This window comes from Apus apus, chromosome 4 (assembly GCF_020740795.1).
Source record: "Apus apus isolate bApuApu2 chromosome 4, bApuApu2.pri.cur, whole genome shotgun sequence".
Lineage (NCBI taxonomy): Eukaryota > Metazoa > Chordata > Aves > Apodiformes > Apodidae > Apus > Apus apus.
In genome coordinates, this window is record NC_067285.1 from 34,433,530 (window position 1) to 34,445,891 (window position 12,362).

The window sequence follows — 12,362 nt, forward strand, 5'->3', positions numbered from 1 at the left end:
CCACCACAAGAAGAAGCCAAGAAGCCACCCCAGGGCAGCCCAGGGAGGAGGAGCTAGCAGGGGTTTGCTCCTTATAACCTGCCCAGCCCTCAGGAACGGGGGCAGGAAGGTGGGAAAATGCAACAGGGCTCAGCTGTGGCAGCCAGGGCAGCTGTGCCAGGAGGTTGTCCCTCCAGGGAAAGCTCAGGGTCGGGGTGTCCTGGGGGAGCTCGGCCATCCCCAGGGCTGGGATAAAAGCCCCTGGCCCAGCAGGGCCAGAACCCACGGGAATGAAGTGAAGTTCTCCAGTCAAGCTGCTCCCCCAGCTCCACCCCTGAGGGAGAAGGAGCAGGTCACCACGCTGGCCACCACCAGCTTTGGCTGCAACCAGTTGCTCCCACCACTGGCTTTGCCTGCTCCCCCCGTTAGCAGTGACTCTGCTGTGCCCCAAAGCCCATCCCTGGGCTACCAAATCCATCCCTGGGCTACTAAAGTCATCCCTGGGCTACTAAATCCATCCCTGGGCTACTAAAGCCATCCATAGGCTATTAAATCCATCCATGGGTTACTAAATCCATCCATGGGCTACCAATGCCATCCATGGGCTACCAAAGCCATCTATTGGCTACTAAATCCATCCATGGGCTACCAAAGCCATCCATGGGCTACTAAATCCATCCCTGGGCTACTAAAGCCATGCGTAGGCTACTCAATCCATCCATGGGCTACCAAAGCCATCCATGGGCTACTAGATCCATCCATGGGCTACCAAAGCCATCTATTGGCTACTAAATCCATCCATGGGCTACCAAAGCCATCCATGGGCTACTAAATCCATCCCTGGGCTACTAAAGCCATCCATGGGCTACTAAATCCATCCATGGGCTACCTAAGCCATCCATGGGCTACTAAATCCATCCCTGGGCTACTAAAGCCATGCGTAGGCTACTCAATCCATCCATGGGCTACCAAAGCCATCCATGGGCTACTAGATCCATCCATGGGCTACCAAAGCCATCTATTGGCTACTAAATCCATCCATGGGCTACCAAAGCCATCCATGGGCTACTAAATCCATCCCTGGGCTACTAAAGCCATCCATGGGCTACTAAATCCATCCATGGGCTACCTAAGCCATCCATGGGCTACTAAATCCATCCCTGGGCTACTAAAGCCATCCATGGGCTACTAAATCCATCCCTGGGCTACTAAAGCCATCCATGGGCTACTCAATCCATCCCTGGGCTACCAAAGCCTGTGAAGGCTCCCCAGGGCTGGGGCAGGGGGAGGCAGCCCTGCTGAGGGGCCACCATCCAGCTCTGCTGTGCCATCTCCATCTCCCACCACCAGGTGAGGACCCCCCCCTCATCCCACCAGCCCTCTGGGGCAGGGAAAGTGGGTCCTCCAGGCAGTGCTCAGGCTGCATCCCAAGGGCCAATCCCTTGGGAGCCGGGGCTCCCCAGGGCTGTGTCCTCCCCCGAGAGGGTGGCCTTGGTCTGGGCTGCAGAAAAACCCAAACCCTACCAGCAGAGACGTGGGGCACCTGGACAGCTGGACTCGATGGTCCCCAAGGGCTTTCCCAACCTTTCCTGTCTTCCTCTCACAGCCCCTGCTCGCCAAAGCCCTCCTGCCTCTCCCCCGAGGCTTGAAGCTTGAAGGATGCTGCAGCCACCCAGGAGGACGTGAGGGAGCTGGTGGTGGGAAGAGGATCCCATGCCCTGCCTTCCCAAACTCCTCCTGATCTCCTGACGGGCGAGGAGACAGGTCAGCTCAGCTTGGGGGGGCCCACATTTCCACAACCCACTGGCAACAAGGGCTGGAGGCTTCACATCCAGCCCCCTTCCCTGTCACCTGCCCCTCCTTTGGGAGGACAGAGTCTGGGACCTTCTCACCACGGGGCTGCTCTCCAGCTCTCTGGAAGCTCCAAGCTACCCCTCCATCCTGATGGCCAACGAGGGTCAGTGGGGACCACCCCCCCCCGAGGCTGTGGGGCTGCTGGTGGGCATTCTTTCACCCCAGAGGCAACCACAGCCTCCAGCAGGGGTTGCAGCCCACCCCTTCAGTGCCCCGTTGTGTGGCTCCTGGGTCCCCAGCCCCACCCCACACCTAGAGCACCTTCACCTGTGGTGTGGAAGGGTGGCCGAGCCCAAAGGCTGGGTTAGGAACCCCCCCCCCAGGCCACCTGCAATTCCTGCCCCAAGAGTTCCTGGGAACGGGTTGGGAAAGCCATTCCCAAGCAGGTTTTCAGCACGGGGATGGCTGAGAGAGCAGAACTTTCCCCCCCCAGCCCAAGAGGGGACCTGTGGTGTGGTCAGAGCTGAGACTTTGGGTCAGCAAACCCCTCTGCTCCAGCTCGGTCTGAGCAGGGTAGAGCTTTGGCCACCTTTCCTGCCTTTCTCCTGCAGCTGCCTGCCCAGATCCTGATGGAAACATCAGCTCCAACCCTTTCTCCAGCCTGGACATCTCCTACATCAGCCAAGGAGAAAAGGGCCTTGCAGGAAGCCCTCAGCATCCTGCCCTCCATCAGCTGGAGGGCAAAGCTCAGGCTGGTGAAGCCCTGCAAGCCTCTTGCCTGGGCTGCTTCACACCAGGAAAACCCTCAGGGTGGGAATATTTCAGCAGGGGAGGAGAGATTAAATCATCAGCCCTGAGGTGCAGGACATCAGAGGGGGCTTCTGAGCCAACACGGTCACCAGCAGAGCCAGCAGGGGAAGGCTTGGGAGGGGGAAGCCAAAGAATCATGTTCCTGGAGAGAAAAAAACCCAACAGATGGGTTGTTTGAGCTGTTTGCCCTGTTGTTTAAGGAGCTTAAAAAAGACCCAGGAAAGGGCAATGTTCACCAGAGAGGGAAGGAAGGAAGAGGATGAGGGTTGGAACTGGAAGAGAGGAGATTTAGGTGAGACATCAGGAAGAAATTCTTCCCTGTGAGGGTGGTGAGACCCTGGCCCAGGGTGCCCAGGGAAGCTGTGGCTGCCCCATCCCTGGCAGTGTTGAAGGGCAGGTTGGATGGAGCTTGGAGCAACCTGGGCTGGTGGGAGGTGTCCCTGCCCATGCAGGGGGTTGGGAATAGATGATCTTGAAGGTCCCTTCCCACCCAAACCAGTCTGGGATTCTGTGAATCATTGGGGCATCAAGATGTGGCTGCAAACCAAGGTGTGACTGAAGAGGCTGGGGATGGTTCTTGCCTCATTTCTCGGCTTCCCAAAGCCCAGCACAGCCCTAAAAGCTCAGGAAACCTCCCCAGTCTCACCTGGGCTGGCTCAGATGCTCCCCAGCCCCTCCTGATTTGTCGTTGTCCCTTCAGAAGAAGGAAGAGCCTGGGGACCACCCCAGCCCAGCCTGCAAAAATCACTCCTTTCCCTCCCCTTAATTACCTGCAGGGGATTGAGATGGAATTCCCAGCAGGTTCCACCCCCCAAAATCCTGACACAAAACCACGACAGCCCTGGGGAGGGAGGGGTTGGACCAGCCACCCTCTTGTGTTTGCTCTGGGGTCTCCTCAACCTTCTTTCTTCCCCCCCCCCCCCAGCCCAAAATAAAAGACATGGCAGAGCTGAGTCCTGGCTGAGCTGCATCATCCTGCAGCCCCTGGAGGGGAACCCTGGGCAGACCCACCTCACCTGGCTCCTCAGCACGGACCTGAGGGCAAGTGCCACCCTGTCACTTGAGGGGGGTGTCCCTGCTCCCCAGGATGGGCATCCCCTGCCCCCAGGATGAGCACCCCCTGCTCCCAAGGATGGGCACCGCTTGCCCCCCAGGATGGGCACCCCTTGCCCCCCAGGATGGGCATCCCCTGCCCCCAGGATGGGCACCCTCTGCCCCCCAGGATGGGCACCGCTTGCCCCCCAGGATGGGCACCCCTTGCCCCCCAGGATGGGCATCCCCTGCCCCCAGGATGGGCACCCTCTGCCCCCCAGGATGGGCACCGCTTGCCCCCCAGGATGGGCACCCCTTGCCCCCCAGGAGAGGCACCCCCTGCTCCCCAGGATGGGCACCCTCTGCTCCCAAAGATGGGCACCCCTTGCCCCCCAGGATGGGCACCCCTTGCTCCCAGGATGGGCACCCCCTGCTCCCAAGGATGGGCACCCCTTGCCCCCCAGGAGGGCATCCCCTTCCCCCCAGGATGGGCACCCCCTGCTCCCTGAGATGTAGCACCCACAAGCTGGGGGACATCCCTGCCTGTGCTCTGGGGACACAGAGGAGCACAGCCAGGGCAGGACCCAAAAACCATGTCCTTGGCGGGGGGGCGGGGGCAGAAATGGGCTTTTCACCATCAGATGGAGCAGAGGATGAAGCAAAGGAGGAGGCAACCACCAAGGAGCAGGGAAACTCTGCACCCAGGGCAGCCTGGAATTTATCCATCCTGGGGTTTTGCTGCCTCTTTGGCCTAATTTAAAGGGGAGGGGGGGGGTAAAAAGTGATGGGAAAAGAGCTCTGGGAAGAGGAGAGAGGAGTGGTTGGGTTGGAAGAAAAGGCAAGAGGTGCTGGCTTTGGTGCCTGGAACCCACCTCAGCCACCACACCCAGGTCACACTCCTCTATCTACCCCCCCCACACACACTTCACACATTCATCCCATCAAAGAAAACCCAAGAGAAAGAGAGTTGGAGGTGGATTTATTTGGGGGGTTGTTGTTGCCGTTTACGTCACGTTCGAGTTCCAAAATAAAATAAAAATCATCAAATAAAAGAGAGAACCCAAGAAAAAAAAAAATCAATAAATAGTAAAAGTTAAAAAGCTCTGACTCTCCTATGTACAAAACTTTATACATCGTGGTGACACTGGACAAGGTGACATCACAGGGAGGACTTGGTGCACCCCACCCCCCCACCCACCCAGGAGGGTGATGCAGGTTGGGGCAGATCCACCCTCTTCCCTCCAGAGAAAAAGAGACCCCTCCCAAAACCTCCCCCCCACCCCAGGGTCCCCAGGGTGGGAGGGGAGATGCAGGTCCCCTCTGAGGTACAACAAGGAACCCCCAGAAATGTTCCTCAAGTAAGGAAGTCCCAAACAGCCAGGGAAGCAGGGATGGGGAGGGGGCTCCAGCCAGGAACGTGGGGAGGGGGGAGGGAGCACCCCCGTGTCTCGTGCCCCAGAGACACTGGTTTTTGGGGGGGTGGGGAAGGGTTTTTTTGGTTTGATTCCATGCCTCCAGTGGGGCAGGGGGCTGAGCCAGAGAGTCCCAGCCTGGTTTGGGTTGGAAAGGACCTTCAAGATCTAGATCCAACCCCCCTGCACGGGCAGGGACACCTCCCACCAGCCCAGGTTGCTCCAAGCCCCATCCAACCTGCCCTTCAACACTGCCAGGGATGGGGCAGCCACAGCTTCTCTGGGCAGCCTGTTCCAGGTTCTCCCCACCCTCACAGCAAAGAATTTTCATCCAAGCTTTGCTCGGAGCAGGGCAAGGTGCAAGCAGGCTCAGTCCTACCCTGAGCTGTCCCAGCAGCAGGAGAGAGAGATGCTCCTTGAAGGGTAAACAAAGCATTGACCTTTGGATCTTTGGCACAACAGAGAAATGGTGGCACTCCTGGGGAGGTGTGAGTCCAAGGGATGAATCCCCACCCTGGAACCAACCCCAGCATCTCCTCCATCCTTTGGTAGAGAGCTTGGTCCAGCCTCACAGGCCATCCAGGGGCAGGAAGGTGCAGCAGCCACCCTCTGAACATCTCTTCAGCCCTGTTTGTACCCTTGGGGAGCTCCAGGGGAACCAGAGCAGAGGGAGGGCTGCACGGGTCCAACACTAAAACCAGCAGGAATGTGCTGGGGCCTCCACTCATTTGGATCCCAGCAGATACCATCCACAACCCCAGCCCCACCAGGCTGGCAGAGGGCTTGAAAAAGGAGGGCAAACCCTCTGAGATGCCCTCACCTCCAGTTTCTTGTAGATCCGCCCTGGTACCCACAAGCACTGGAAGCTCCAGGCTCCAACAGCAGCTCAAACACCTGAAGAACTTGGCTCCTAGAGATGCCTCAACCTGCTCCTGGGATGCCCAGGGAGTCTTCCTCCCCACCAACCCTCAGCCCACCACAAGGAGCCCACCTTCCCCTGCCCCCACATCCTCCAAGGAGCTGGAATGCCCTCAGCTGGGGGGGCTGCAACCCCTTTAAAGCATAAAAACCACAGCAGCCCCCTTGGGGACACCCCCTGGGGACACCCCCTGGGGACAGTGGGAGGCTGCCTGAGCCCCCCACATCCCCCCCCCCACTCCACCCCAGACCCCTAAAGTGCTGTGCATAGATTTAGTACTTGGCACAATCATATTTAACACACCCCCCCCCCCATCCCTGCGACCCCCTCCCAAACAGATCCATCACCCCTCTCACCTTCCCTTGGTCCCAGCCCCTAAAATCCATTCCTGGCTTCCCAGTCCACCCCAGTTTCCCCAGGGAAAGGGGTTGCTGCCCCACCAGCACTGCAGGGATCAGACTGGTGGTGGCTCCTGGGGGTGCTGGGCATGGGGATCAGCTCAAGGCTGGCCAAGAAGTCACCTCCAGGTGACAGACTTTTTTTTTTTTTAAAAACCCATCATTTTGGGGGCTCTGACCTTCTCTTTGCCCACCTGAGAGCTGCCTGGCCCAGCCCCTGCTGACCCTGCAATCCAAGACACCAGCTGCTCCCTGGTTTTCCTGCTCCATCCATCCCCCCCCCCACCCCAAGACACGCTTCCCAAAACCCTCCAACCCAAATGGGGACCACCCAGAGCAGCATTTTTTTACCCATTTCCCACCCTTCCCAACCTTCTCCCTCCATCTCTGCCACCTCTCCTTGCCCTGGGGCTCCCCAACATCCTCCCAGTCCTAACCCCAACCTCCAGGGCTGCAACCACAGAGCCAGGACCTTCCTCCTCTCCAGTACATCTTGTCTTGCTGCTTGGGGCAGGGAGGGAAGGGGGGGGGGGGGGGGAAAGCGACATGAACCCCCCACCCCCTTGACCTCTCTCCCCTCCCATCAATCTTTTTAGCACCTAGGAAGGCAGCAGCCCCACTGCAGGGTTCCCCACAACCAAGCTGCTGCTTTTTTTTTGGGGGGGGAGGGCTCCTTTTCACCTCTTTTCTTTCTGGGGTGGTGGCCAAAACAACCACACCAGGGTTGGGAGGGAGGGTGGGAGAGGTTTGTGGGGTTTGTTGGTGGTTTTTTTTTTTTGGGGGGGTGGGGTTAAATAAAAGCAAACCAAGTGGTTTTCCCCAGGAACTTCTGGGGGAGCCAGGTCATTTCCAAACCTGGCCAGCACCATCATCTGAAAACCACTGCTGAAAGTGGGAAGAGGAAAAAAGAGGGGAAGGAGGAGAGGGAAAGGGGGGGAGAGGTCTCGGCGGGAGGGGGTCCCCCCAGGGGGTTACCTGGCTGCCACCACCCTGCCCACCTCACTGGGGGCTGGTAGCTCCTCTGGGGAAGTTCCACCCTCTGGAAGCCCTCCCTTGGGGGTTGGCTCAGCTGGAGAAGCTGCTGTGGGGTCTCCAGGGGGTGTCCCTCCCCGGGCAGGGCCAGTGGGATGTGAGGGGAGTGATGGAGAGGAGCTGGGAGCAGCACTGGGGGAGGTTTTCCTGCCACAGGATTCACAGCAGAGCTTGTTGTAGCCAGGGATGGAGCAGTAACGGGCCAGGACCTCCATCTGGCAGAAGATGGACTTGTCCCCAAGGCAAGGCTCTCCTGGAGAGGGACAGAGCAAGAATCAGGCAAAGGTCCATCAGGCTCCCACCCCTTGCAACCCTCTTCCCAGGGGTCCCAAAAGGAACATGAGGGTGGTCCCCTCCCAGGGTGCTGCTCTTTCTCTCCACCTCAGGGCAAGGATTTTTGGCTACACGTGGGTGGGAATGGAGCTGGGAAGTGAAGCCAAAGCCCTGGAGGTTTCTAGGAACTGGAGGAGAAACCAAGAGGAAGGGATGCTCCAACCCAGCATCTCAAAAGCTGATCCTGATGGGTCTTGTTCCAGCTACGAAGAGGTCTAAGCAACCCTTGGCTTGGAATGAGGGGGGAAAGCCAGAAGCCATCTGCTCTCCTCTCTCAGGAGGTGGGGGGGGGTGGAAAAAAAGGCCCAGGGGCAAAGGCAAGGGCATCAACATCTGGGAATGCAGTGAGGTGCCCAGGCAAGGACTGCAAGATCTCCACGAGATGGCAACCAAGGAGCAGGCTGTGCAGGCAGAGCCAGCAGGGATGCAGCAGCAGAGGGTAAAGCTCCCCAGAAGCCCTGCTGGGTCTGCAGCCCCACTCTGACCCACCCCCAGCTCCCACCAGGAGCTGCAGGAGCCCTTGGGAGTGTCCCCTGCCCTTAGCCCAGCAGGGAGACTTACTGGAGGAGATCTTGCTGACAGGGTTTTTGGGTCCATCCTGGGGCACCCGCCGCCCCTCGGGTGTGCCGTGGTCACCCGTGGCGGTGGTGATGCCAGGGAGCTTCTCTGTGGAGGGAGCACCAGGATGTCATGGGGGCTTGGGTGCACTCAAAATACCTCAGGAGGGTGGGGTGGGGTGTTTGTTTGTTTTGTTTTTGGGGGGGGGGGTTGGAGTTTTCCTGCTTGAAGGGATCACCTTCAGAACAGGGAGTGCCTGGATGACCCAGCGCTTGAGCCACCCAAAACACCCCCGAGGTGGGTTTGGAGATGGCCAGGGTGCCCCCCTCAGCACTGTACCCTCAGCTCATCGCATCCCCAAACTGCCAGAAAACCCCCAAACCACCTCCAGCAAGTGTCAGAGAAGGGCAACACTTTGGGGGTCCTCGAACCCTTTCTCCGCCTGCAGCGCCAGCGACGACCTTCCCGTCCCACCCGCTTCGGGGCATCCCCCCCTGAAGCTGAGGTGGTGCCCTCTGGTGGGACCCCAACCCTGAGTGATACCACCACCACCACCTCGTAGAATCATTAAGGTTGGAAGGGACCTCGAAGACCATCCAGCTCCAACCCCCCTGCCATGAGCAGGGAACCACTAGACCAGGTTGAACAAATCCTCGTCCAACCTGCCCTGAAAAACCTCCAGGGATGGGGCATCAACAGCCTCCCTGGGCAACCCATCCCAGTTCCTCACCACCCTGAGAGTGAAGAATTTCTTCCGAATATCTCACCTCAATCTCCCCTCTCAGTTTAAAACCATCACCCCTTGTCCTACCACCATCTTCTCTGATGAAAAGCCCCTCCCCAGCTTTCCTGGAGCCCCTTCAGGCACTGGAAGGTGCTCTAAGGTCTCCCTGGAGCCTTCTCTTCTCCAGGCTGAACACCCCAGCTCTCCCAGCCTGGCTCCAGAGCAGAGCTGCACCAGCCCTTGGATCATCTTGGTGGCCCTTCTCTGGACCCTCTCCAACAGGTCTATATCTTGTGCTGAGGGCACCAGAGCTGGACACAACACTCCAGGTGGGGTCTGACCAGAGCAGAGGGGCAGCATCCCCTCCCTGGCCCTGCTGGCCACACTCCTTGTGATGCAGCCCAGGATGCAGTTGCTCTCTGGGCTCAAGGACACACCGGTGGCTCACGTCCAGCTTCTCATGTCCTTCTCCTCAGGGCTGCTGACAATCCATTCTCCCCCCCCAGCCTGGGGGTTGCACCAACCCAGGTGCAGGACCCTGCACTCCGCCTGGTTGAACTTCATGAGGTCGGCACTGGCCCTCCTCTCCAGCCTTGTCGAGGTCCCTCCGGATGGCCTCCCTGCTCTCTTGGGTGCCCACCTCACCCCCTCCTCCCTCCTCCTGCTCTCACCTGGGCAGGTGACCAGGTGGCAGCCCCTCACGGCCTCGGGCTTCTCGCCCTCGCAGCGCCCGCCGCTCTCGCTGCCCTTGCAGACCACCTGCCTCTGCTGGACACCTTCCCCACAGCTGGCCGAGCACTGGGCAGACAGACAGACAGACAGACAGACAGACACCAGTCTGGGGCAAGGGAGCCAGCACACGCTCGGGACGATACTGGTTTCTGAGCGCCAAACCCCCCATGCCCTCCAGCAGGATGAGATTCCCTCTCTGGTCTGGAGTTTCTGAAGGAAACTCGAGGAAAAACATCATGGAGTGATGGTTGGGAAAGACCTTTCAGATCATTTGAGTCCAAGCATGAAGCCAGCCCTGCCAAGGCCACCACTGCCCCATGTCCCTCAGCACCACATCTACAGGGCTTGGAAACCCCTCCAAGGATGGGGACACCCCCCCTGCCCTGGGCAGCCTGGGCCAGGGCCTGACAGCCCTTGCCAGGAAGGAATTGTTCCCAAGATCCCATCTAAACCTCCTCTGGTACAACTTGAGGCCCTTTCCTCTTGTTCTACCACTTGGTCCTTGGCAGAAGAGACCAACCTCCCCCTTGCTTCAGCCTCCTTCAGGGAGGTGCAGAGAACAAGAAGGTGTCCCCTCAGCCTCTTCTTCTCCAGGCTGAACATCCCCAGCTCCCATGGATCCAGCCTCTCCAGGTCCCTCTGCACAGCCCCAACCCATGGATCCAGCCTGTCCAGATCCCTCTGCACAGCCCCAACCCATGGATCCAGCCTCTCCAGATCCCTCTGCACAGCCCCAACCCATGGATCCAGCCTCTCCAGATCCCTCTGCACAGCCCCAACCCATGGATCCAGCCTGTCCTGATCCCTCTGCAGAGCCCCAACCCATGGATCCAGCCTGTCCAGATCCCTCTGCACAGCCCCAACCCATGGATCCAGCCTCTCCAGGTCCCTCTGCACAGCCCCAACCCATGGATCCAGCCTGTCCTGATCCCTCTGCAGAGCCCCAACCCATGGATCCAGCCTCTCCAGATCCCTCTGCACAGCCCCAACCCATGGATCCAGCCTGTCCTGATCCCTCTGCAGAGCCCCAACCCATGGATCCAGCCTGTCCAGATCCCTCTGCACAGCCCCAACCCATGGATCCAGCCTCTCCAGGTCCCTCTGCACAGCCCCAACCCATGGATCCAGCCTCTCCAGGTCCCTCTGCAGAGCCTCCCCACCCTCATGCAGACCCTCACTCCCTCCCACCTCGGTGCCACCTCCAAGCTGACCAGGGCTGCTCTCCATCCCCCTCACCCAGACCATTGAGCAAGACATGCCAAGACAACCCACCCCAACCCTGAGCCCTGGGGAACCCCGCTTGTGACCAGACCCCAACTGCCCCACCCCACCCCTTACCCACCCCCAAATCTCCACCCCTGGGTCCCTCCTACCCCCCTGGGAGGTCTCCAAGCCCCCTCCCCAGCTCACCTCAGACCAGGCACCCGTTCTCCACTGGGCAGGGCAGGGCAGGCGGCCGCAGGGCCGGCGGGTGTCGGGCCGGGGCCCGGGGCAGGATTTGGGGTGCAGGGTGCGGTTGGTACCGTCCTTCAGGTGCTGCAGGCACTGCACCCCACGGCTCTGCACCCCCAGCTTGCCGCAGGACCTGCTGCAGGCACCCCACTCCTCAGCCACCCAGCTGGGGTGGGATGGAAACAGGCGTTAGAGGAGATCAGGAGCACCGTGGAGACCCTCCCACACCCCACATCCTGGGGAGGGGATGGGAGCAGATGGGTGCCCAGGTCCTTCTGCAGAGCCCCAACCCATGGATCCAGCCTGTCCAGGTCCCTCTGCACAGCCCCAACCCATGGATCCAGCCTGTCCTGATCCCTCTGCACAGCCCCAACCCATGGATCCAGCCTGTCCAGGTCCCTCTGCAGAGCCCCAACCCATGGATCCAGCCTGTCCAGGTCCCTCTGCAGAGCCCCAACCCATGGATCCAGCCTGTCCTGATCCCTCTGCAGAGCCCCAACCCATGGATCCAGCCTCTCCAGGTCCCTCTGCACAGCCCCAACCCATGGATCCAGCCTGTCCAGGTCCCTCTGCACAGCCCCAATCCATGGATCCAGCCTGTCCTGATCCCTCTGCACAGCCCCAACCCATGGATCCAGCCTCTCCAGGTCCCTCTGCAGAGCCTCAGCCCATGGATCCAGCCTGTCCTGATCCCTCTGCAGAGCCCCAACCCATGGATCCAGCCTCTCCAGGTCCCTCTGCACAGCCCCAACCCATGGATCCAGCCTCTCCAGATCCCTCTGCACAGCCCCAACCCATGGATCCAGCCTCTCCAGGTCCCTCTGCACAGCCTCAGCCCATGGATCCAGCCTCTCCAGGTCCCCCTGCACAGCCCCAACCCATGGATCCAGCCTCTCCAGGTCCCTCTGCACAGCCCCAACCCATGGATCCAGCCTCTCCAGATCCCTCTGCACAGCCCCAACCCATGGATCCAGCCTGTCCAGGTCCCTCTGCAGAGCCTCAGCCCAGGGATCCAGCCCCAGAGGACCCACCTGGGCTGGGAGCACTCCTGGAGGTTGCAGCGCCGGCGGATGGGCTTGGGCTTCTTGGTGGTGTCACAGAAGCTCCTCTGCACCATCCGGCTGTCGCTCCTGCGCCGGCAGCCGTACTTGGTGTACTGGATGCCTGGGAAGGGGGGGTGGCAATGG

General features: G+C 60.0%; 1 protein-coding gene across 1 annotated transcript in view; it reads right to left on the minus strand.

Moving 5' to 3' along the window:
• Nucleotides 1-7,180: 7,180 nt before the first annotated feature.
• The window catches only part of ADAMTS14 (ADAM metallopeptidase with thrombospondin type 1 motif 14), a 34,272-nt gene continuing 29,090 nt past the window's right edge, over nucleotides 7,181-12,362 (minus strand). The window contains exons 18-22 of the mRNA XM_051618249.1: nucleotides 12,207-12,339; nucleotides 11,134-11,341; nucleotides 9,663-9,789; nucleotides 8,271-8,375; nucleotides 7,181-7,629 (exon numbers count right to left, since the gene is read on the minus strand). Coding sequence (XP_051474209.1) covers nucleotides 7,316-7,629; nucleotides 8,271-8,375; nucleotides 9,663-9,789; nucleotides 11,134-11,341; nucleotides 12,207-12,339 — 887 coding nt within the window. The 3' untranslated portion in view covers nucleotides 7,181-7,315. The remainder of the gene's footprint in view (nucleotides 7,630-8,270; nucleotides 8,376-9,662; nucleotides 9,790-11,133; nucleotides 11,342-12,206; nucleotides 12,340-12,362) is intronic.